The following is a 27,667-nucleotide window of genomic DNA, read 5'->3' as shown; positions in this document are numbered from 1 at the left end:
GAGAAGAGACATCATTAGGTGTGTGGGAATTAACACTGTGTAGTGGGTACACATAGAGAAAAAAGCAAACTAATTAGTCCAAGAAAACAACTGGATAAATGGAGCAAATAAATCAAACGCTCAAATAAAAATCTCAGTGTTGTTAGAAATAAGAATACATGATTAAATCAAATATTCATGAAACTGTTTAGCCTAGGAAAGGAAGGTAAATAAATTATGATGTTCTATGTATACATTTTCTTAAATCAGTTTGTTCCCAATAGATATGAAGATTCATCAGGACTGAGACCTCAATATTTTTTTCATTACATTAATCCAAGACCCTAGAGAGAATCGGGCACTTAAGGGTGTTAAGTAAACAGTACTCATTTTGAATAAAATGAATCAATTAATAAAGCTTTATATAAATATTTTAAACTCCTCTCTTTCAAAAAACACACTGCACTGAAAATGAGATTAAAAAGAGTGAGGTAGGGTAGAGCTCATAGCTGGAAAAGTCTGAAGGGCTGGCCTTGAATTATAAAATTGATATGTAAGACTAAGTTGCATTGTGGATCTTGTCTTGGCTTTATGATAAAATTTCTACTAGTATTCTTTTTAAAATGCAGGTATTTTAACTTCACATTATTTTTGGTTTCTTTAAAAAAGGTAATCCTACCTAAATAAAAAATATATTAGGTTGACAAGTGCAACAGCATTTCCTCCTTCCCCACTCACAGGACTCGAGAGCCATGAAGGTCCTCATCCTGGCCAGCCTGGTGGCCCTCGCTCTTGCGCGGGAGGTAAGACAATCTCTACCTGATTCACATGTAGTGAAATATTATCCCACGTGTCGAGAACAGCATCAGCAACATTTTAAACCCACAAATAAAGCAGAATCTCAACAGCATTTTTTGTTTACTTCTAAGAAAATCTTTTACGTTCACCCAGTATTTCAACGGAGTCCTATCGGACCACAAATCTGGGTTAAATGATTTCTACACCACTGTGCAGCCAGTCGCTAAAGAAAAAACAACCAGTAAGCAACAGACAAAACAAGAAGCAAATACAGAAACAACAGAAAAGTAGTATCACACAAAGACAGTTGTGTGCATGCGCAACATCGATGAACACATTGGTGATGAGCCTTAGGTGCCTCTTACTATAGGGCATTGGGCCAAGTGCTGCCTGTGTCCACCCAAAGGCATCCAGAGGGTGGAACATCAGGCATTAATCATAATCATAAACATATTTGTAATCGTAATAAAAAGTGTTTGATACAAATTAAAAAAAACTTCTTTTCTGTGCCCATCAAAAATTGTTCTTCATTCAGGTAAACTAAAAACATGCCATTAGAGTTATCAAATATAAAAGACATAAAACACAATTGCCTTTAAGGCTCTCAAAAAATATACAACATTTTTTATTTCTTCAATTTGTGAAGGAGATAGCTCTGCATGAGAAAGGGAAAGAGTAAGTAGGAAATGAGTTAGCTATGGAAACTAAATGCTTTTGTTCTTGTTGTTTTTCTTTACAGAAGGAAGAATTCAGTGTATCCAGGGAGGTAAGATATTTTATTCAGAGGAAATTTTTCCAACCATGAATAGTAACATTCTGCCCCAGCTGGTGAGGCTCAGTTGGTTGGAGGGTCATCTCATGCACCAAAAGCTGTGAGTTCAATCCCTGATAGCAGTGGACAGGAGGCAACCGATAGATGTTTCTCTCCCACATCAATGCCCCTCTCTCTCTCTCTCTCTCCCACTCCCTCTCTCCCCTTTTCTCTAAAATCAATTAAAAAAATTATATATATAAAAAAAAAAAAGTAACATTCTTTGATGATCCAGTTGTTGATTCTGTATTTTTTCTTCACAGACTGTAGAAAGCATTTCCAGCAGTGAGGTAAGAAGACAATGTTCATTCTGAGGCAATTTTCCATTTGAAACAGTAAAATGCTGGACACTCTTTATATTGTGTTATTTTAGGGTATTTAAGTGAATGCAGCCATTCTGATATATAAATTCTGATGTAAATTTCCATTATATGTTTAAGGACAAAATAAATGTCTGCAGAATTCACTATCCCAGCACTTTCCACACTAGCTGCTACTTGAACCTTTGTCACTGTGCCCCACTCCCTTCTTTAAGTGGATTGCACAGTCCTCTTTTGTGTCTTGACCACTCTCCAGCCTGACCTCATTCACTGTTCTGACATTTATTCAGCACCTTCTGTGGATCAGGCATTGACTAGAGCTGTGGTATAAACTGAAAAGCACATGCCCATAGGAAAGAATGGCAATGTAGCGGTGCAAACATGCAAATGGCCATATTTTGTGATTACAATTGTCACTTTAGTAAATAAAAGGCATATTTTATTAGACTTCATATTAGTCTCAAATCTGCCTGGGAGAGTCAGGTAGATATTTACACTTGCACCACTTTTCAGGGCCTGTCATTACCTGCTAACTGGTACCTGGGTGCACTTTATCTCTTCACAAAGGTTATCAGATCCTTAGGGAAAGTATTCAGTTCTTACAATTCATTTGAAACCAGAATATAGCAAATGAGCTAAGAATAATTAACAGGATATATTTATAGTTATTATAATTTCTTATTAATGCATTTTATTGTTTTAGAATCATATGTTGTCTTAGAGATCATTTGTAGTCATAAGAAGGGAATATAGTGAGAGGGAAAAGTTAGCATCTATGAAATGCCTGTTTTTGTACTATGTCTAGTTGTTTTTTTTAAATGTTTTTAAAGATTTTTTATTGATTTCAAAGAGAGGAAAGGAGAGGGAGAAAGAGATAGAGGCATCAATGATGAGAGAGAGCCTCCTGCATGCCCTCTTCTGGGGATCTAGCCTGAAACCCAGGTATATGCCCTGACTGGAGACCTCCTGGATTACGGGTTGATACTCAACAGCTGAGCCACACTGGTTGGGCAGTAAAAATTTTTTTCTTGACTGCATTCATCTGTATTTTTTTTATAGAACAGGCTTGTGCAGAACAGTGCAAAAAACATAAGTTTCAGGAATGATCCTATGTTTTTAGCAATATTACCAAGCACGGTGTTCACATTAACCTATTAAATGCCTTCATTTTCTGGTTCATATTGGCAAATAAATTTTTTTAAGAAAATTTAACCAACTTTTATTTTTATTTTCTGAAGGAATCCATTTCACACATCAATAAGGTAAAACTATTTATTTATTTTTGTTAAATTTATTGGAGTGACATTGGTTTATAAGATCAGATAGATTTCAAATGTACATTTCTCTTATACGTGATCTGTATATTTCATTGTGTGTCTGTCACTCGAAGTCAAATCATCTTACGCCACCACATAGTTGGTTCCATTTATCTTTAACTACCCCTCAAAACCTCTTCGCTCTGATAACAACCATACTATTGTGTTTTCCTATGAGTTTCAGTTTTTTGTCCCACATAAAGGGGAGTAAAACCCTTATATTGAAATGTACATATTTTCAAAATTTTTTACATTTAATTTTTACAGATTATACAATTTCTTTTCATGTTATTTGTTTTTTAGCAGATACCTGAGAAGTTTGAAAATGACAAACAGCAGCAAAGAGAGGTAATTTGTTCACAATGAGTATATTTAAAAAATTATTATAAAAATAGTACATACAAAAGGTGTGTTTATTGACTCTAAAGAATTGTAATAAAATACTGCCAGCATAAGAAATAAAACTTTATCACTATATTTTTAAGTTATAACTGCATTTTTAAGCTCATAATCCACTTGCAGAGCATAGACTAAGTACTTTAGAATAATTATTGATTTGCTCTATTTCCTAATGGTGTACCTGTTTTCCATAAACACACACTAGGTGATACATTTCCAGGTTGGGCACTAGGCTCTTTTAGTCTCAAGACAGATAGGAGATGAAACAAATGGGAAGGAAATATGGCACAGATCCTAACTTGATCGTTGAGTAGCTCTATAACCTTGGGCCAAAGTTTCTCTGTATTTTGATTTCTTCATCTGTAAACTGAGAATATCCATAATCCCCTAGGGTTGATGAACTGACACACAGCAAATACACAATGATTTACATTAAAATTTTATATGTTTTATATTAGCATTTATGCATATATGCAGCTCATAAAAGAATTTTCATTATAGAGATAAAAGAAATGAGACACAAAACAATTGAGTACACAACTGTGTGACAATATCACAGTTATTCAGTGGCAGAGCTTGCTTAAAAATAAAGATTTTCTTAAAAAAGAAAGAATATTTTGTTTAAATGACACATGTGGTAACATATTTATCTAATTGTAGTATTTCACCTTCCTGTTTTATCAATGGCTTAAGTTTGTTTGGAACTTACACCAAATAGTTTTCTAAGTAAAGGTGAATTTACACAGTGATGTCTCTTTAAAGACACAGTAATGACCATCTACCAAGGAAAGTAATGCAAGAAATCAGCTGGTGTTCAGTAACTCCTTCAATTAAAGCACAAATTAAGATTTACTTTTCATTAACACACACAGAAGTCAACCTTGGAAATACTCCTCTAATTCTTTTTAAAATTAGCCTTCATTATACGGAAACAATTTGGTCTGCTTTATCCCATTATGTTGAAAAGTTCATGCCCTCTGAACACCAAGCTCTACAGCTAGCCCCAGCTATTGAAGGCAAGTCAGAGAGCAGAAACAGGCTTGCAATCCCCACACACTGATTTCAGTTTGATCTGGGTGCACCTATGAAGGGAGTGGGTTAATGAGGAGTCCATCAAAGAGTATTTAACTCTTCTTCACATGGCCCCAAATAATTTCTCAACCAGCATAAGTAAAAATGTCTGTTTCTCTTTCACTCAGGATTCTTCACTAGAGAGCAGGTTAATTCATCATGAATGACAATGATAGCTGAATCATGGACACAGATATTCTTTTTCTTTTTTTCCAGGATGAGCACCAGGACAAAATCCACGCCTTGGTCCAGCCACAGCCCCTTCTCTACCCTTACGCTGAGCCCGTCCCTTACGCTGTCCTTCCGCAGGGCATCCTGCCTGCTGCTCAGCCTGCTGTGGGGGTGCCGGTCCCTCAGCCGGAAATAATGGAAGTCCCCAGCGCTGAGAACATCTTGCCTAAGCGCAATGTGCAGATGCCATTGCCTAAATCTCCAGTGGTGCCATTTTTTCAGCGTCACATCCCAGATCTCACTGATCTCAAAAATTCACAGCTCCCTCTGCCTCTGCTCCAGCCCTTCGTGCCCCAAGCTGCCCGGTCTCTGCTTCAGACTCCCATGCTTCCTCCTCAGGCCATGGTCTCCCTTCCTCAGTCCAAAGCCCTGCCTCTTCCCCAGCAAGTGCTGACCTTCCCCCCGAGAGCTATGCCCTTCCCCCCGAGAGCTATGCCCATGCAAGCCCTGCTGCTGAACCAGGAGCTTCTGGTTGACCCTGCCTGGGAATTCACCCCTGTGACTCAACCTATTTCCCCAGTTTACAACTTACAACAAGTAAGTCCTAATTTACTAACTCCGCTGTTTCATGCATGATGTGTCTATGATAGCAGAAGGAGAGAGAGATCCAGATAAAAGAATAAATGAATACTGAATGGATATCCTAGTGCACAGAGTTTACATCAGGGATTCTCATCACTAGTTACACAATAAAATAACCTATAAACCTTGTTCCCCAAAATCCCAGTGCCTAGAACTACTCACAGAGTTTTAGAAATAATTGTTCTGGTTTTCTATCTAGAGGATACTGAGTATTGAGATGAAATTATTTCAGAGATTCTGATTTAAATGATCTGCTGAGAATGCAGATATAAAAGATGAAAACCTACTAAAGTCAGAATTAAATTTGGAAGTCTGAGTGTAGAATCGAGAAGTTTTAATATTTTCTACAGTTTTAAAGATTTCCTCATGCACATCTATTCTCTACATGCATTAATGAACATCTTGTTTGTTATATATGTACAGTGAGTGCAAACAATTGTGATGCTTTTCATTACTTACCAAATTTTTATTCATTATTTAATTTTTTAATTTATTTTTTCCCATCACCATTTATCCCCCCTTACCCTCTTCCACATCCATCCACTCCTTCAACCATTGAATTTTTAGAAAAAATGTTCTTGACAAAAGGTGAATATTTATTTTTATTATTTTCTTTAAGGTTTAAGAGGATTTCAACTATAATGTTTGCCTTTCAATTTTGGTAAGCTTTGAGAGCTGGAAATTAGATTGATTATTTTCATAGCTAATACATTTTTACAACACATTGTCCTGAATAAGCACAGGATAGTGGTAAATTTCATCAATATACAAAATTCGTTATTAATTATCTATGGGTCATGGGCATCAAAGCAGTTGAGTATTATGTACTCACCTGAAATTATGTATTGTATTTCATTAATTATAATTGTGTTATTGACAGGTTTGAATGTTTTATTTTCAAATCCCTATGTTCTTATGCTTGAGTATCATTATTTTTAGAAAAAAACTGAAAAGTTTATTTTACTTTTAAGTGAATATGTCTGAGCTTTTTAAAAAATCAAGTTGCATTCTCATTTTCACCTTAGGCTCCATAATATTTAATAGTTTTATCACATTTAAAATATACATATTGTATTCTAATCAAGGGTAAAAATAAAATTATTTAGTCCCATGTGAGAGTTAAAAAGGGGAGGAATATAAATTTGAGATTCTTAAGATACAAATTATTTAGTGATTATGATAAAATAGATATTTCACTAAAACAATTCCCAGTTAAATTTATTTGGTTTTTGGAGATTTTATATGCAAGAAAGGCCCAACATGATGCATTGGTAATAAAATTTCTTTAATGAATTTTATTACAAATGGAGAGAGATGTATACTTATATCATAAAACATAACTAATTCTATATTTGTTCTCTATTCCATAGAATTGACTGCGACTGGAACTCTTGCATCTTTTCAACCTTTATATCATGCTTTTAAAAAATTAACAATTTTTAAATTATTCTACCTGGAAAAAATAAAATGTACTTATTTATTTTATATATTATATAATATTTATATTAATTTGAATTTGACTCTTAACCTCAATTTTCCAAATTCTAATTCAAAAAGTCATACAAATTTCAATTTTGAGTTGGAAATACCATAACCATATCAATAATATGTATTAAAATTGTTTCTGGAATTGTGCTTATTATTAGTTTCCTAAACAGTCATTTCAATAAATTAATATTGTATGCATATTGAGTTTTCCTGTCTTTATTATAATCTTTCCAGCATAATTGATCTCTTTAATCTTAATTCTAGATTATTACTGTTGTTAAAAATAACAATGGAATGTTTTGAATCGACTATTAAAAGATATCAAAAAGTAGAGGGAAAAGATAATTATATGCTGTGTTTTCTATAGAAAGACTTTGTACCCATAGTCCCAGTTAAACCATTAGACCTATGCTTTTCACCCTCAAAAGTACCCAGCATCAGGTGTCAAATTTTATGGTCACTCTATAAAAAAGTTTCAAAAATGAAATCTGATTCACAGCTCTGCAACACAACAGCTAAGTCGTGCTTTGAAAGTTACTTGATTTTTTGGAGCTTCAATTTCCACATCTATATAAGAGCCAATTCAAAGGGTTTTATTGAAGTTTGAACGTGATTAGTGCCCTGCACTGTGCATGATAAGTGCCCCTTGTTGCTCTGTGTTACTGGCTTAACACATATCACAGCAGCAAGAGCCAGTACCACAGTCAGAATGAGCTGGGTTATGTGGCTTCAGCTAGTAATGCCCAAGAATCAAAGACCTACAGGAAGCTCTGATATTCATTGTCTCTGACTGTCCAGTAATTGTTTCATTGTGAATTATTCCTCTACCAACTCCTGCACTGTACACTCAAGTTCATCCACATCAGTTTACACAGTGATTCATCTCTAGCCATTCTTCCATCTTTCCTGCATCCTCAATGTTCTCCAAAACCTCAGGATCAAGTGCAAACCAATCTTATTCTATCATATCTTCCATATTTAAGGAAAAAATTCCATCTTTAACAGTACAATTTTTTAGGTTACTCTCTGGCAATTATCATAGAGGTATCCATATTGCCATTTCAATGATCTCATATATTAGCCTCTCATCAACCTGCTGTCATTCCATCAAGCTTTTGTCCCTACTGAAACCACTTATTTTTCCAAGGTCATCGACAACTTCCATCTTGATAAATTGTGTTCATGTTACCCATCCTCTCAGTGCTGTTTGGTAAGCTTGAACTATCATACTTCTCTTCTTTTGAAATCCTAAACCTCTTCAACCTCAATTTCTCTCTTAACTCACTAGCCACTTCTTTGCAGTCTCCCATCTGATATTTCCTTTTTCAAACCTTTTAGTGTTGGAATACCCTTGGGAGTTAGCCTACAATGGCTGATATTTTTTAGTTCCATGACTTCAATCCATCCATAGTCTGAGAGCATCTAAATGGATACCTTCCAACTGACTTCTCCTTCTCATCTCCAAACTCATACATCCTACTTGCCTTCTTGGCCTCCACACCTGTGTATCTAATTAATATCACAAACCTGGCATGGCCAAGCCTAACTCTTCATCTGGGCCCAGTCTCTAACTTGCCTAAATTTAACTGAGCATATTTCAGTAAGAAAGACAACTGATAGAATATTATGTAGGCAATAGATTCACTTGAATATGCACTTCACCAAAAGAAAATACGTTACTGGCCAATAAACATATGAAAAGGTACTGAACAGAAAAAGGCAAATTAAAGCTGCCATATAATATTGTGACACAACCATCAGAATGACTAAAATGGAAAAAAAATTGCTACACCAAGTATTTGCGAAAGCAAACCAAAGGAATGCTAAGCAATGCTGATGTAAATGTCAACTGGCACAAGCACCTTGGAAGCCAGTGTCAGACTTTGTCCAAGAAAAACATTTGCATATTTCATGACTCATGGTTCCACTCAGGTATATAGCAAACAGAAATAATATGTATGTGCACTAAATATATATACCCAATGTTCTTAGTGGTATTATTCTTAAGCTCTTAAACTAAAATCAACACTAATGTGAATCAACAGGATTTTGTATAAATCAATTCTAATGGACAATGGAATGGAATAGTATACAGGCACACAGGCAGGTAGGAGCAACTGCCACACAAACCAACATAGATTAATTTCATATAAATATTCCTGAGTGACAGGAAGCAGACACAAAATATAACAGGGTTCACAACCCCATAAATAGACTCTATTAGAACCTATAACAAATTAGTTCCTGGTGAATAAGTTAGACTAGTACTTATCGAGGCGAGACAGATCTTGACAGGGAACACGAGGGGGTGCTCCCAGGTCCTAGTAATATTCTTTCCATTAACCTCGTTGACAAATACTTTGTAAGAATTCACTTTGATATGTGAGTTTTTCTCAGTACACGTTTGTTGCTTTATAAATTTAAATGTAAATCATGTTCTTCTTCTTTAGTGTCTAGCCCACCTGCGGCTCCTCCCTCTGTGTGGGCCTCACCAATGCACAGTCACCTCTTTGCTTTTGACTTGAATACAAGTCAGTCACAGGGCGCAGGACGTGGTTTCCTCAGCAGCGTGGAGTGGCTGGGTAATGTACTGTGAAATGCATGGTTTTAGCCCTAGTGGGGTGAAATTTGAAAAGGAAGAATCCGGACATGGTGGGAACTCGCAGCTTGATTCCTGCTTCATTTTCCTCTCTGTGTGTTATTCAGAGGTGCGGCTCTCCTGTGCTAATTAGCCTGTGCTAATTTCACAATCATCACCTTAAGTTTTTGCTTGCTGAAGGGATTTGGGGGACTCAAACAGTTCACACCGACAGAACAGCTTACTTACAGACAATGAACAGAGCACAGCAACATCAGGAGGAGATGCACAAGATTTAATTTTGAACTTCTATAATTATTTGATATATCTTAATATGTAGGAAGAAAAGTTTAATCACTCTTGGATAAAGAATTGAGTATTTTTTGCAGTCTAGAAATATCATGCTACCACAATCCCTTATCCAAAGGGAGATGTCCTTGATCCGAGTATAGCCAATTAGCATTCTTCTCTTGATGCTTGGACACTCCAGGAAGCTGCACTCTAGTTACTCTGGGATTAGGGCCTGAATGACCATAAATTCTGAGATTTGGGCGAGCAGTCTTTTCTATAACCTGCATCTTCCAAAAGAAAGCTACAAAGCAAAGTTGTTAGGTCTAATTTTATTAATAATGACTAATTAACAGAACATCTACATGACTTCTGCCTATTAAAAACATACATAGTTTGAAACCAGGTTGTACTTGAACTTCTTTATAAATGATATTTGCTGTGGTCACAAATAGTTGAGGGGTTAATCAAATATAGATAATTATCAAATATATCTACTTATTAATATTAGAGGCAGAACTAATTGTAAGGCAGAGGAAAAAAACACAAATGGTTGTTTTTAGGTTTTGAATCTGAGAAATATAAGGCAAAAATTATCTGAGACTGGAGGAGGGGCACAACAAGGGGTTTCATTTTGGATTTGCTAAATTTCAGCCCCTTTACATGCCAAACTGTGTAAACTGGAGGATCTAAAGGCAGTTCAGGAGAGCGCGGGCAGACATGCAGCTCAGCATTCTACCACCTCTCCTTCCCTCTCACTTTCTTGTCCCAGCCTCAGAGCCGTGGTGCTCTCCTGCTGCTCCCTTCCAGTGTCTTTGGTTCCAAAAGTTGCTCTGTCTGTTCTGTGCACCCCTCTGTGGAAGGGAGACTGGCCTTTAGTTTTGACTGATTTTCTCAAGAAGAGACAACCTGTGTCCATGACTTATGGTGAATATAACTTTCAGTTTCATAAAGTTGCAATGCACTGTAATAATATTGAAAGACTGAAAAATATTGTGACTGTTGGCATATGATAGTTGTAAAAATGTTAATGAAAATCCAAATAACTGTAAGTGCCATGCATTCAGTTGTGTCCCTCACGAAAGATATGTTGAAGTTCTAACTCCCCATACCTCAGAAATTGATCTGACTTGTAAATATGGATAATTGCAGGTGTAAATAGATAAGACAAGGTTTTCCAGGTGTAAGGTGTGTGTCTTTAATTTAATATGACTGTTGTCTTTATAAGAAGAGACAGAGGGAGAAGACGGCTTTGTGACAACAGAGACAGAGATTGCAGTGATGCATTTACAGACCAAGGAAGGCCGGGATTGCCAATAAATGCCAGAAACTCAGAAGAGGCAAAAACAAAGTATACCCTAGAGCTGTCACAGAGAGCAAGGCTCCTCTGGTGTTTCTTAGCCACCAGTTTTGGTGCTTTGTTTTGGCAGTGCTAGGAAATGAATGCAATGGGATATCCGGCATATGCTTCATAGACCAATTTATTGTGCATAGAAAGGGGTGTGGGTTTTTTTTTTTTTTACTTTAATGATATTTTAACACAGAGAACAAATTAGAGAACAATCACCTAGTCCAGAGAATATCATTACTACTGTGTTACAATTGATAATTTTTCTCGGGTGTGTGTTGTTCCGGTAACACTACTTGATTGGCTTTTCCTTATGTTGGTTTTTTTTGAAAGCTGAAATTTGTACACAGAAACATTATTTATGAGTCAAATTGTTATTAAATTCCAATGTAATGTCTGATAGAAGAATACTCTACTTTTTGAACTGTTTGTTAAAATATGCTTTTTGAGGCACTTTGGATGTATTTATTGCATGGAGGCTGATAACATGTTGCTAGATGTGTGAAAGGATTTTTGAGTAAGAAGAATCATCATGAGGAGAGAGCAAAGACGACTTCTCCGCAAGCCTGTAGATAAAAAACATTTTTTATTATACTGTAGACTAAGTCACTGCTAACTCCATTATGCTTTCCTGTTTTTGAATTCTATCCAGATCTATTCATTTATGCCTGATCAACTGTTCTCAATTGCACTTTGGCTACCCCCTCCTTGGTCTCCACCAAATGATAGTCAGGCTGCTCTGGGTTTCTGATTTCTGCTTTTCCCAAAGTTTCAACAAGCTTTAAAAATTAGAATACGCCACTTTATCAGCTTCTCCTGAGAGTTGGCTGACGATAGTGGACACTGTTTTCTACTGATCATTTCTCAATGCTGGCTTACTTTCCCCTTAAAAGATTATATGAGTATTTGCTTACTGGCATTGATGAAATATGTCTTTAAGTTAGTCTCACCAATTCTATGAAGTTGTTACCTATTATTATAATACCCATTTGTCTATGAGAAATTTGAAATTTAGAAAAGATTAGAACTAGTTCAAGGTCATGAAACAAGTAGTTATCCCAACCAGGATTCAAACACCAGGGTTCCTATCCTAAAAGCCCACCTCTAACCACACCGGCACAGATCTTCTCTTCTAGAAATATTTAGATGAATAAATTCACTTTAGGGGAGCTACACCTAACTATATTGCTCTTACTGGTCTTTTTAGGGTTTGATGGCTTCCTTTTATTTATTCTTGTTTTAACTCTCACCAATGAAATTTCTGGGCAACAAAAAATATTATTGGATGCTGCTACCTCTGTCATCTGTCCAGTGCTTACTGGTATGGTTGATCTGGGTGCAGGTATGGATATGGAGCCCTGGGTGGAAACTGTGCATATGGGGAAAACTCTCCTTGAAAAGATAAAATTGCAGAGAACTGAGGCAATGTCAGTGTAAATATTTCTCTATAATTCGTATTAGAATCTTAGGTTGTTAAAATTTGTAAGAACTTGCAGATCATCTATATGTTTGATTTTAAAAATTTTTAGATAGATTTTTCACTTTTTAATAAGAAAAATGATTAAAAGAAGAGAAAAAAACATTTACAGTTATTCTGTATGTTGACAATTTTGTTGTTTTGTAATACAGGTAAGGCCATCAATTATAGTCAACCTCTCACAGAAGTTTTAAATATTCTTTAAAATATTACCTCCAAGCTCCTACTTTGTCCATCTTTGAATTTTCCAGGGAGAAAGAATTTGCTAATTCCAGGTTAGGTGAAATGGCTAAATCTCACTCTTGACCTATAATGAATGACCTTACTGTCCCTTCAAACTCCTATTAAATTCAATATCCTTCATCCTTTCTTCTTCATCTTTTTATTTGGTGCCATAAAAGAATTCACTTATTTAATACATTACTAAGAACATTTTAGATCATATTGATATGGGATGTGAAAATAATTTGAGATGCCAAGACTACTTTATTAAAAAATGCTAAATAAATGAAATTTTCTATCTCATTTAACAAGGTCAACTTAACCTAAAGACTTCATCATCCTCCACAGGAATCAAGGGGTGAAAACTTACCACATCATATGTGTAAATAGCAGCCTCTATGCTCTATTATGCATAAATTATATTTAATAGATTTAGAATTTCAACTATTCTTTAGGCCAAGGCAATTATTTACCAAACAAAGATACTTACATTCTGTGAAAATAATTATCTTCTTCAGGGTAGCATTATAAATTTCTATCTAAATGTCACCAGGACATAAGCTTTCAGTATATCATAAAAAAAATAAACTCAATGTATACTTTAAAGATTCACTATATAGATATGTTTCACAGATAAGTATTGATTCTTTTAATGTAATAAATAGACAAGAAAATGTATTTTATTATATCATATTATCTGGGGAATACTTACTTCATCTATGCTTCCGTGGTAATAAGGATTCTGTTAAAATAAAAAACAAATTAAAATTGTTATCCATGTTTAATTACCAAGTTTCTCAGTAAATGAAAGTGTCTTACCTCATCAGATGAAGAATCAGCACTCTTGAGAAAAAAAGAAAATAATGGACATCTCAGTTTTATAATTCTAGATTGAGTGTCAATACCCACTTGGCTGCCACAATTATGATTAAAGAAAGTGGAGGCAAAGCCTCAGGTAACTTATACACTAAGCTAGTTGTTTCATGTTTAGTGACGGAATGAAGACTAGGCTGAGGCTATAATTAATTTGCTACATTCCCATATCAATTCACTCAGGTCCAAATTTCTTTTGTGTGATAAGAAGAAAATCTTTCACTGTGACCAAGAGAGTGAAATTGAAAAGTTAAAATTTGGATTGGCTCAGGGCCTCAAGTGTTTTCAGTTGCTGTACATGGACATGTTAATGATAAAGGTACAGTCTGGTGCTATGACTATGTTTTTCTCTGATCTTCTTGGGTTTTTATTTTTTTCACTTGCACCTCTGTATGTGCTTAGTGTCTCTGTGTGTCTACTTGAGATTTATCCTAGGTCCTAATGTACTGAAGTAGGTTAATTCAAGGAAAATGTCCATACAAAACCATTGGAATTGATAACGCCATGTTCGGACAATGCAAATGTGGTTGAGAATACAAGAAATAAGAGACAATCTCTGCATAATTCCCGGGGAACTATTCTTCACAATTTTCTGATATACTCACAATCAGGGCAACCATGAGAGCCATGATAACGGCAAAGACAAAGATCCTCATGTTTGCTGAGTCCTGTGAAAGCACATGTGACAGATGAGAAACACATTCATTCCTGCACTTGCGCATCATTTATTGACCTGAGCAGGAGCCACAGCTTTGTGAAGCAGACCAGAAATACAAAGAGTATTAAAACACATTGCCCGACCTCATGGACCTTAGAGACCTGGAGGGGACGTTGCCAAGTAAAGATAAGTGCTGTGGCACAGAAATAATAGAGCATCATTCAAGCAGACAGAGTGGACATCTTAAACAGGCCTAGAGAATGGGTGTCGGGAATATTAAAGTAAAGAAAAGGGTAAAGCTTGTGTTAGAGTAAACAGAATAAATAAAGAGAGTTTTGGGGAACCTGCAAAGAAACAGACATGAGAGAGAGATAGCATATAGGAAATGAAATAATTCACCAGGTAAGAAGAACCAAAATGGACACTGGCTGACCATTTAGATGGTTGTGATATTATAGGGCCTTACATAATGACATATGGGGTAATGGTGAAGAGTTTAAAGAAATGTTTAGAAGGCAGACTTTCAAGGAAAAAGGGACAGGCAGGTTTTATAATGGAGGTAGAAAATATCTGTCAGGTCTCCAGCTTGAGAACTGCGGCAGCGGTGTCACCCTATAATTAGAAAATTAATGATAATGGATAGAGAAAAATCAAACTGAATAGAAGTTTTGGGGAAAATATTTGTAGAAATATTGAGAAACTGAATTGGTAATAATGATTTAATTCAAAATAATCTTATTCAACAAAATGACCCTAATCTGGGACTTTTTGATAGGTTTTTCGAATTCTGTTCATATAAGTGAACTCAGTTTTGTTGCTGTTATATAGGAAATAAAGCAGATTATTTGTTTCTCAGTTATAGACTTCTAAATAAAAAAATATTGCAAACTATAAGGTAAATAGTGAGTGAAAGCTCTTCCCCCCCCCCCCCCCCGGATCATTTTTCCCCCTCAGGTTGGGTAGAACAATAGAGAAGCACCTTTTTCTTGATGATGGAAGAAACCATTCTTCTGCCTAATAACTCGAACTCTCTAACATCTGAAGCACAATTTGTGACTGATGGTATTCCTTTGCTCTTTATATCCTAATTTTGTCTCATTGGCTTAAACTCAGGACTGTGCAATTGGACAAACTGAGAAAATTGTATATATTTTGAAGGTTGATTTTTTTTTTAAATCATCAATTACTTACCAAATATTCAGTAATATTACGATGTAAACAAGGATGCAGCTTTAGTGTTGTTCATACATCAAATTTTATTGAAAGTAGAGGATTAAGAAAAATTCACAAAAACTGGTCTTCTACAGATAGGCAGATACCCACATGGATAATTTAGGATCTTTGAAAGAATATTATCCAAAGAACACCATGATCAAAGTTTGATGTAGTATAAAAACTTTCTTTCAACAAAATGACACATGAAATAAAAATACATTAAATATAGTGAATTAAGAAAATAAAGTAGTCTGTTGTATAGTGTTAATTATGCAGAAAATCAGAAACCATTGTTCTTCTATGATAAAAAAAACAATGAAAAGACAATGGAAAATGAATTAGTGACGGTAACAGTAACTTTGGTGAAGGTTAATTAAATCTTTGAATTAATACACACGTGCAAGAACAGAGCTTATGCTGCTTGAGACATCATTTTCTTATAAAAGATAACCTCAGCCTTTAAGTTAGAAGTAAAACTAATTATTAAGGCAGTGAATATTATATATCAAGTCAAGAAAATATAAAGACATCTAGGACATGCCATCAATAGAGAACACAGAGCATATCTCCCCCTTGTTCCATATAATTACTTTGGTACAATGCTTGCTGTCAATTTAGAGGTATTGGAATCCTGTACTCATCTTCAGATCCTGACATAGAATCATCATTTATTTAAACGGTTTTTTTTTATGAGAAATTATCAAGAAATAGTATATATTTAGAAAATGGTTTACAACTTATTGTAGCAAACAGAAATCAGAATAAGACATTATATTAGATTGTCCATGAAGATATTACCTTTTACCCAAGATGACAGGCAGGACTTCAAGAAGCTGAAATTGCAAAGCCCTAAGACATGGTGTGCGTTTCTAGAGAACTGATGAACTTATATACCCTGAAATCTTTAATTTGTTTTTCTAAATCATGTCAATTGTGAGATCATATTATAGAACTGAAAATAATGCCCCAAATTTGTCCCTACAGATAGACTTAAATTCTACAGTAGAAAATTTTGAAGCAGAACGACCAGGAAACAGTTGTACCCATCACATGTTAATCCCATTGTTTGTCTGGCTATGCATGAATAGACCCAGAATAAAGTAAGCATAGAAATGAATTTAAATGGTTAAAGGTTTTCTGTAGAACACCATCTGCCCTATTTTAACACACCCCTGTCCAAGATGGAAAAACTCTATGCCCAAATGATTGATACAATCTTATCCAATTTTTAATGGTTCTCTAATGTCATCCAGCATAATAAAATTGGAGTCATCATTTATCTCCCATGTGTCTCCTATAAGTTATTACAATGTGCCTTTATTCTACTGACTTTGGAATCTTTTAAGTTGTAAAGTATGTTGAAATGTTACCAAAATAAAGTAATCCATTGAGTACTAGATAATAAAATAATTCTTAGCATTAAATTCCTATGGCCACTGAAGCTCTGTCCTCAATGTCTCACATAGTCATTAGATGCATATGTTTTGGTATTGAATTTATTACCTTTAAGTCTTTAGGGGCTCATGTTCTTTACTGGAAACCATGTTTTAAAATGATTACACTCCATAGGAGGAAAAAATAGTTTTCACTAAGTCCCTAGGCAAATTTGTACAAAAAATCAGTTCTTTGCTCCTGGTTGGACAGTGTACTCAGAACTGAACATGCAAAAAGTCATCTTTAAGCTTTAGGTATATTTTGAGTCCACGTCAGTTGTTACTCAAAATGTGGTTCATGTGACCATCAGGAGTCAGCATCTCCTGAGAGCTTGAAAGGAATGTAAATTCATAGGCCCTCTTTCCACGCATGTTGAGTCATATTCTAGGAGGTACAGTAGCAACTTATCAATTAATGTTATAAATATCTCCAGGTGATTCTTTGTGTATCATAAAGTTTGAGAAACCACATAATTGACTCATAAGTGCATTATAGACCTGACCTTATAAATAGTATTTAAGGTTTCATTCTTTATCAGGAGACTTAAGGAAATATTTATTAGGTGAAATTTCTGTATTTGAACATTAGAAATTCTTATTCTTTGGATGGTAAAAAAAAATTATAAATGTTTTACTAAGACCAATGAAGTTTAATTCAATATAAATCATTCTTATTCATTTTTATTGATTTCTATGCATTGCGTATATATAGTTGATTTTCAATGTTAAACAAATCCAATCTCCAGTATATTCTCAATGAAAAAATAACTTACACAAGGTTCAATAATATTGAAATAAGTCTGTTTTTAAAAAAAATCCTGCTTTCTTCATTTTGGGAATGTCAAATTATTTTCTTCCTTCCATTGTCTTTTTTCTCTCTCTCACTCTTACTTACCTTACTTCCTTTCTTCCCTCACTTATTTCTGCAGTGGTTTCTCTTAAGCCATGTTACTAGGCACTATTCCAATAAATTTATGATATTCACAGCCTGCTGAACAAAATGTGAACTAGAGATCCACAGGCACTACTGAGCTACAACATCAGAAAGAAAAAGAAATGCCCTCCAGGTAATAAAAATTGACAGATGCTAATACACACAATTAAAACCTATTATTAACTTAACTCTCCCATATTTGGGGTTGGGACACCAAAATGTAGGCATTATTCCACACATCATTTTCTGCTTCAAGGTGATAGGATGTGTGGGGATTGTGTGTGATAGAAAGAAAGCAGCACAGTGGACTCTAAACTTAGGAGTAGCCTTTGTGTGATGCTTATGGTTTCATCTTCCAGGAACAGTAGGTCATTTTAGAATATTGATGAGCCAGAACTCGTCCTGTTATTTCATAATTAAGGAAAAATGGTACCATATATGCTACAACCAAACACCACACTGTTTGAAAATGTCAGTGTCTTTCATAGAAGGGGAAAATCAATGAAGTGTGACTGCTCTATCTCAGGTGTGGCATTAAGCTGGTGGCCTGAAGATGCAATCTCTAAACGGGTGCTTATGATGACATTCATGCCGGGTCTCCTCCTTCTCTCCCTCTCGTCCCGTTTTTCTTCCTCCTTCCCCACCCCCTTCTCCTCCTTTATTTCCTCTCCCTCTTTTACTTCTCCTACAATGAAAGTATGCTCTACAGTCTATGACAAAACCCATGAAGTTAATTTATTTAACTAAAAAGCAGTTTGTGTTATATTGCTGTAGAATCAGAAGAGAAGATGGCAACTTTGATAATAGCTCGGAAATGAGAAGTCCATGAGACTGTCCTAGAATGAAAAGAGCTGCAGAAGGGAGGACGATTTCCAGACTATTTGTGAACTGTGGAAGCCAAGAATGTGAAAGTTCAAGAAGGAAGCTTAATGTTCATGAACAAAAGTTACAATGACCTTGGAAATTGCTTAATTTCCTTAAACTACAATTTCCTTATCTTGACTAAATATCATAAAGTGGGAATTGGAATAAAGCAGAAGATACATAAATTGTATTTCAGATAGAAATAGTTTAAATGTAAACATTAAGTACTATTTTTACATATCACCATAACTTTCCTGGAAAGAGCATCCTAATTTAAATAAATTCATTCAGGATGATGCAGGAAATAAAAACCAAACCACAGTGATAATATATTTTTAAAAATTATGTGTCACTGAATCTTTATGTCTGGAGAAAGTTAGAGATCTGATCAGACATAAATCAATTTATAGAAGAGTGAGTGTGGGAATCTGAAGGCAGTTATGCTCCTTCAGAGAGAAAAATAGGTGCAATTTTCTCTACAAAATAGGTGATTTTTTTTTCTGTAATTGACTAATGGGTGTGATGAGTTAGATGATTCAAAAGTTAATGCTATTTTTGGTTAGTTAATTGAAGGGAAATAATTAGAGGTGTATGACTAAAAACAAGAAAAAGATTTTGTAAGCAGTATTGCAGTCTATGTTTAAAAACATAAAACTTTTTAAAAATTTGTATAGTTGAGTGTCCTCGGTAGACTAATACTGTAAGTAAATTTAAGAAATTTCTAGGATTGAGATTTTAACAAGTAGGTATACTTAAAGCAAGAGTTTCATGGAAGTCATTTGAATTATTGTAATATGTACTGAGTGATAAACATGACTTCTTAGATTTTAAAAAATGAAATAAAATGTAAAGTGAACATAGAAAATAAAAAAGTATATGGAAAGGCCAAGGGGTTGGAGGTTTCTGTAAGATCAAAGTAAAGAGGTATCATTGCTTCAATTTCAGGCATGAACAAGTCAACTCAAGGAAGTTGGCATCAGCTGTATGGGAGAATGGCTCAGCACAGGGATTCTGTGGCAATTGTCCCTTCAGCTCTCTCCCCAGAGCCTCAAACCCCAGAATCTCCTCATGTGACTCTAGTCCACTTTACCCTCCTTCCACTGTAGGCCAGGGTAAGTGACTGCAAAAACAATTTGTGCATTTGCCGTCTAAGAGTGTGCCTGTGCATTGGCCCTTTAGAGGAAGCAAATTCCCATTTCTCCCTGTTGAACAGAAAGCCTGCAGCTTTTGACAGGTTGATATTATGTAGACATATCTTCATGGCTCTGGTGCTCTGGGCTAAAGAGTTCGGCTTGGGGTTTTGACCCCACACTTTTCAGTGGGAACAGCCTCACATCCCAAAGTATGAAGGAACAAAATCCCAAATAGAATAAATAGCAAGAGCAATTTATTACAAAGAAATATGTACTTAATTACTAATAAATAAAATAAACAAAATAGAAATAGACTCAGATACAGAAAAAAGACTGACAGGTGTCAGGGTGAAGGTGTTGGGTGGTTGGTGAAAAAGGTAAAGGGATTAAGCAAAAAATGAATGAACCCTCATAGACACAGGCCACAGTATGTTGATTACCAGAGAAAAAGGGGATGGGCGTAGGTAGGAAAAGTTAAAAGGGAGGATAAATAGTGTCAAAAAGAGACCTGAGTTGGGTGGTGAACACACAATACAATATACTGATGGTGTATCATAGAACTGTATAATTGAAGCCTATATAAATTTATTAATCAATATATTTAAGAAAACAAGAGTATAAAAAATAATATTTGACAGGATAATGAGAAGGACATGGGTTTCTTATTCTATGATTCTTGATTAACTTTGTTAATAAATTATAATAGCTACATTTTAGATATTAGATGTTTTTATTATAGTGGAACAGTCTCACAGAGAGAATTAAAAGACTCCATCTACACAAATAATGCAAAATATCTATTTTTAATCTAATAATTTGTTAGAGATAATCAGTTTTATGTTATACTATACAAAACCCTGGATCATTATACAAATTCACACAATATATGTTCATTTTACTTTCTCCACCCCTCTCTGAAATGTTTTGGATATTATTAAACAGTACCTTACATATTACTCAGGAAATGGAGGTGCACTGGCTCTGGGGCCTCCAAGGAGCTGGTGCTAAGATCAAGTGCCACCTGTGCCCTACCCAGGGCCACCAGGTATTAGCTACAAAACAATCTTCAGATGGTTGCTGCTTATTCTAGGCTTGGAGATGCCCAGGAGAGGCCAAGCTGTGAATTAAGCCCAGATGCTGCTTATTTGAGAGATTTTATGAAGTTTAGCCACATGAGCCAATGCAAGTTGTTTGTATGACAAAGCTGGAGTTGGGCCCCCAAGTTGGGGGTTCAGACTCTCATGGATTCACCAGGGTGGGGCTAACAGTGTTAGCAAGGTTGATGGAACTCAGATATGGCACCCACCAGCTGAGGATCTAGAAAATGAACAATGGCCTATGTCAGTATTTCTCTCTGGGAGAAAGCTGCCCTTTAGGCTCTCCCCTCTGATTTCAGGCTACTCAGTTCTTCCCCAGTGCTGCAACTCAGAGTCTGAGTGAGTCTCTGCATAGGCTCTTTAAGAGGAATGCCTGGGACTCCCGAAGCCCTCCGTCTCACTCAGACACAATCCCTGCTGGCTTTTACAGCCAGAAGTTATGGGCACTTTTATTTCTGGAACTGGAATGCTGGGCTGCAGGGCCTGGTATGGAGCAAGAACCCTTCTCTCCTCTGGGGAGACCTATGCCTGAGATATGCCTTTGATTTTTATCCAACACAGGTTGGTGTGAAACCTATTCTTCTGTGTCTCCCTCCTCCTATCAGTCTCGATGTGGCTTCTTCTTTATATTCTTAGTTTAGGACTTCTGTTCAGTGAGATTTCAGGTGGTTCTGAATGCTGATTATTCTGTAGTTTGGTTTTAATTTTGATGTGGTTGTGGAAGGATTTGAGTGCCACATTTACCTGTGCTGCCATCTTGACAAGAATCTGACTTAATTTTTTTTTCAACTCTTTCAATTTGGAGAAAAAATCTTTTTCCTATACACATGAGAAAAGTTAGAATCTAGAGTTCCAGGCAAGAATATGAATCCTAAATGTCTATTAAGTTATCTGCAAAAGCAGCTACTTTAAATACTATAATATTATTTCAGTTTATTATAATAAAAAAGATCAAATGAGTAATTTGGAACAAAATGTTAAGTTCACACAGGTACATTCCATGGACAAGAGACTCCAGTGAAAAGACACTCATCCTGCTAATATTTGTATTTGTGAAATAGAAAAATAAGCAGGAAATTATTGAGCATGTCAGTCTAAATTGAACTACAGAAATTAAAATTTGTGTCTACATATTTCGGGACCATCAGATTGTAGGTGCTAATTAAAAATTTTAAATGGCAAGATGGGAGAAAAAGGTGTATGATCAGAAGAGAATGAGCCTCAGGTCAGAACCATAGAGAAAATCAGTGTTATGTTTGAGAAAATGGAGTCAATGCAAAATATATAGAAGTGGTCCAAGAAAAACAATTACAAGGAGACTTACTGACCAGTAAGATGTAATCAACACAACCAAAGGCAATAATTCCCATGTGGGCAAGTTTCTATTGCCTCTACTGCATTGTTATCAACAGTTGTGAGAGATAGTTGAATCAGTGCACATTAATGACACTGCTCGTGATAGATGCTCAGGTGATATAACACCTAATTTTAGGTGTTATAGTCATTACTACCATTTCCTCCATATCATTCTTATTCCAAAAAGAGTAGCTTTGGTAGGCAGTAAAAAGGAGAAAGAAAAGTTGGCTATCAACTAGAAGATCCATATGTACTAGAAAATATTTGAATCAACCTAGTGAAAGTCAGTGATCAGATTTAGATCAAGTTACAGAAATGTTGGCTTTGGGGGTTGATGTTTAAGCCGGATGTTTTTAATGTTCTCTCTGGTGGAGAAAGGGAGAGTATTTTCTGATAACTAAATATTTGATAGTCGATAGCCAGATTCCAATTTAAATGAGGAGATATAGACTGAGAGTAGATCTTCCCACAATTTATCATCAGAAAAAATTTTTTCATTCACATTTTTTTTCCTTTTATGGTAGGCACACTTACCAGGGATCGAACCTGCAACCTAGGTATGTGCCCTGACAGGGACTCAAACCCAAAACCATCTGGTGTACAGAACGAAGCTCCAACCAACTGAATCACCTGGCCAGGGCTTCTTTTATTTTAATCACATCTATATGGAAAGAGTGATGCTAAATCAAACTATTATACTGTACAACTTAAAATTATACAGTAATGTATGTTGATTATATCTCAATAAAACTGGCAAAAACAATTAGACATACAGAGAAAATAGAAAAATTGAGAATGATGAAATTTTATAAGGGAGAAACTTTACTATTACAATGAAAATATTAGGGAAAAATGTTGGGGATCATATAAAAAGCAACTTCACTGTGGCTCAGGGTTGACTTAGGTCTCCATCATGACTCTAAATCTACTGTAGAGCAAATGTACTCTCAGTTGAAGTCTAAGAGGTAGAGAAACAATAACTACAAGTAGGAAAGTAAGCTTTATGTATTTTCAAAAGGAAAGAGTATCCATGAGTTTTTCCAGAGGAACTGCTCCAAAAAAAGTTCTTATAAAGTAGCTCAAATTATAAATAAAATTCCTGAAAATAGACATCCTCTCCCAAGCAGAAGTGATGATTCTGAGCTTCCTATGCAACCAAAAGATGAAAGGAAAACATTAGGATCACCAGTGTGGACATTTGTGCTTATGCAGATTTCTGCTCAGTGCCTATATTTCTGACTGCATATGTCCTCATACACAGAGGGCATTTTCAATAGTTTATTTTATTAATATTTACAAAAAACCTCATGCATGCCAATACACAGACAATTGGTTTATGAATTAAAATGTTTGTAGCAAAATTTTAAATATTTCATAAGCCAAACTATGATTTTAATGAAATTGAAATAATTCAGTGAAGTGTGTTTTTTCTTTGATGTTATGTTCTTTTTAAAAAATTTATCTTTATTGTTGAAAGTTTTACAGATGTCCCCTTTTCGATATATTCTTAACAGAAGGTTCCAGTTAAACTGTCCATTGCTCAATGTCTAGGCATAAAGGCACTTACCTAACCTTAAGTAGCAGTAGTTAATTAAACAATTTTAAAAGATATTCATAAAAGAAAAAGAAATTTTGATGTGTTAAATTAATAGTGGAAGGATTCCGGTGAGAGGGTTGCCTTTAATCTTCTTCTGAGTTTTGTTTTGTTTTGTTTTCCCACAAATAATGTGAGGAAACCCCATGAGACTGGAGACAGAACATTAAAATGGAGTAAGTTGTATCATCCCTGGATCTCAAACAGGGTTGAGAACAGACCATGTTACCACAGCCAGAGTGGAAAAAGCTTGTCATCCACATAGTTTGTTACAACGCATTACAAGTTGGTTAAATTTTGCTCTAAATGAAAGAGTAGTCTACCCTGGATTGCATGCCTCTGATGTGCAAAATTGTTTACAAGTAACTTCATTGTGGCCCACAACATAAGTCAAATATATATAAAGAAATTTTTAAAAAGATCCAGCACACTAGAAACAGTAAATTGACAATGTAGGCTATCTAATCAAAGTTAAAGATGTATGACAGAAAAAACACAAGGGAGGGAGGGGAAAACCTGGAGGCTATTGTGAGAATCCCTAAAGGGAAGGCTACTATTAGAAAAAAAAGAACAAAAAAGACAGAAAAGAAAAGCAAGAAGGCAAAACAAAAGATAAGTGTTGGTGAGACTCTGGAGAAATTTAAACCCTGGTGTACTGTGAGAAAGTCAATTGGTGCAGCCATGATGCAGAACATTACGGAGGTTCCTCAAAAGGTAAAAATAGGCCTACCAGGCATGGAGCAAAGAAAAACAGGACTCACAATGAAGAGAAATGTCAGTCAAAATAAACAGACTCAGAACTGACAGAAATGATAGAATTAGTAAAGAAAAGTGACACCTGCACCCCCATGCTTATTGCAGCGTTATTCACGCTAGTTAAGATGTAGACACAACTTAACTGAGCTTTAATGAATGCAAGGATAAAGAAAATGTGGTATGTACATAAAGTAAAATGTTATTCACCTGCAAAAAGGTGGAAATGTGCCATTTAGAACAGCATGGATGGGCCTTATTTCAATTAAATAAGCCAGACATAGAAAGAAAGATATTTTATTGTCGCATTTATATGTAGATTCTAAACTTGTCACACTGACAGACACAGAGAGGAGAATGGAGGTTGCAGGAGCAGGGTGGGGGGAAAAGGGAATGGTGATGGTCAGAGGGTATAAAGGTTGCAAGGTAAGTTCTAGAGACCTACTGTAAAACATATTTCCTATAGCTAACAATATTGCATTCTATACTTAAGATCTACTAAAAGGGTCAATTTTATGTTCAGTGTTATTACTACGTACATTCATATGAAAGATAACAATTATCAGGGGGGCGGGAGGAAACTTTGGGAAAACATGGACATGTCTGTGGCCTTGATGGTGGTGATAGTTTCCTGGGCGTATAGTTATCTCACTCTTACCTCAATACCATGTTTCTAAATTTTTACTAAAATTTTTTGCTACTAGGTCCAGTATTTTGTTATAGCCCAATAGATAATAACACAGGCAATGTGTACAGGCTTTGGAATCTAATAATCTGAATATTGATTTTTTTTTACAGTTTACTAATATGTAATTTGGAATAACTAACCTAATTCTGATTGATGTTGCATTCTTTATTTGGATGTAATAATTCTTGATTCAACAGGATTGTATAAAGATTTAATAATTGGTTGTGGCAAAGCCTTCAGCCCCTAAGCATAGAAAGTGAAAGGCATTCTGGTTGCCATGTTTAAGCATTTGCTCTATGTCGGATATTAATTTTATAGGTGCCTTGTATTTGATATTGCATTTCTTTCTTCCAGCAACTCCTGTAGGATGTCACCACATAAGATAAAATGGGGATCACATGGGTTAAGAAACTAGGCCAGAATCATGTCACCACAAAGGGAAAGAGTAGGTTGAAACATTTGAAAAAAGTATATGCATGTAAGAAAATCTCCTTGAGTAGCAGGGCATTGATCAGATATTTAACATCTAACACTTGCATCGAGCATCTTCCAAAACAAAACCACAAAGCAAAGTCATTTGTCTCTGCCTCCTTGTATTAATGATGACTGATTAACGGAACATCTGCATGACCTCTGCCTTCTAAAAACGTATGTAGTTTGAAACCACACAGCATTTGAACTTCTTTGTAAATAAAGCTCACTGTAGTCACAAATACTGAGTTGAAGTATTAATAAATATATACATATATACATTCTATTTTGGAATCAACTATATAGTTATTAATATTAGAGGCAGAACCTACTGAAGTTCAGAGGAGAAAAAAAAAGATTATTCTTAGGTTTTGAATCTGAGAAATACAGGGCAAAATTAACTGAGACTGAAGGAGAGACACAACAAAGATTTCCATTTTGGATTTGTTAAACTTCAGCCCCTTTAAACGCCAACCTGTGTAAAGTGGAGGGCCCAAAGGCGGTTCAGGAGAGAGCACGCGGACATGGAACTCAGCATTCTACCAACTTTCCTTCCCTCTCACTTTCTTGCCTCAGCCTCTGAGCCTTGGTACTTTCCTGCTGTTCCCTTACAGTGGCTTTGGTTCCAAAAGTTGCCTTCTCTGTTCTGTGCAACCCACAGTGGAAAGGAGATTGGCTTTTATTTGGATTGTTTTTCTCTGGAAGAGACATCCTGTGTTCATGACTTTTGGTGAATAAATCTTTCAATCTCCTAAAAATTATAATATATTGCAATTTGTAGATTTTAGCTGCCAGAATTTACAACCATAGTATAGCTGAGGTTTTCTTTCCAGTTACCTGCTAAACGTGAATTAGCTTTCCTTATAAATATGATTAAAAGACAACATTTTGCCTAGTGTTCTATTGATTTTATGTAAACTAGCTTTCCTTTTAGTACAGAATATTTCACAGAATAAGCATGAACTAGACTTTCTTTTAGTACAGAATATTTCACAATTAAAATGAGATTGCCTAAATGATTTTCTTGCCCTTTGAATAGCCATCAGCTATGTCATGACCTGCTTTCTTCCATAATCATTCTCCCAGCATATTATAAAATTGCATTGCATGTTGTTAAGTTAAAAATACTGACAGACTGAAAAATATTGTGTGTTGGCATATAATAGTTGCAAACAATGTTAATGAGAATAAAAATAAATACCAGTGACATGTGTTCAATTGTGTCCCTCCCCAAGGGTATGTTGAATTTTTAACTCCCCACACCTCAGAAATTGATCTGACTTGTAAATATGGGTACTTGCAGATGTAATTAGTTAAGACAAGGATTTCCAGGAGTAAAGTGTGTGTCCTTAATTTAATATGACTGTTGTCTTTATAGGAAGAGACAGAGGGAGAAGACGGCTTTGTGACAACAGAGACAGAGATTGCAGTGATGCATTTACAGACCAAGGAATGCCGGGATTGCCAATAAATGCCAGAAACTCAGAAGAGGCAAAACCAAATTGTACCCTAGAGCTGTCACAGAGAGCAAGGCTCCTCTGGTGTTTCTTAGCCACCAGTTTTGGTACTTTGTTTTGGCAGTGCTAGGAAATGAATGCAATGGGATATCCGACATATGCTTCATAGATCAATTTATTGTGCATGGAAAGGTTTTTTTTTTTTTGTGTGTGTGTGTGTTTTTTTTACTTTT

General features: G+C 35.4%; 1 protein-coding gene across 1 annotated transcript; it reads left to right on the top strand.

The window, feature by feature from the left end:
• Positions 1-731: 731 nt before the first annotated feature.
• On the top strand, positions 732-27,448 carry CSN2 (casein beta; the record flags this gene model as incomplete). The annotated part of the gene is made up of 6 exons (XM_081151072.1): positions 732-782; positions 1,517-1,543; positions 1,852-1,878; positions 3,528-3,572; positions 4,911-5,462; positions 27,356-27,448. The coding sequence occupies 6 exons, from the start codon at positions 732-734 to the stop codon at positions 27,446-27,448; spliced, it is 795 nt and encodes a 264-aa protein (XP_081007198.1).
• Between the last annotated feature and the right edge of the window lie 219 nt (positions 27,449-27,667).

This window comes from Miniopterus schreibersii (genome assembly GCF_964146895.1).
Source record: "Miniopterus schreibersii genome assembly, chromosome: 1".
NCBI lineage: Eukaryota > Metazoa > Chordata > Mammalia > Chiroptera > Miniopteridae > Miniopterus > Miniopterus schreibersii.
Note: the sequence above shows the minus strand (reverse complement) of the source record. Positions and strands in the feature narration are given on the sequence as shown.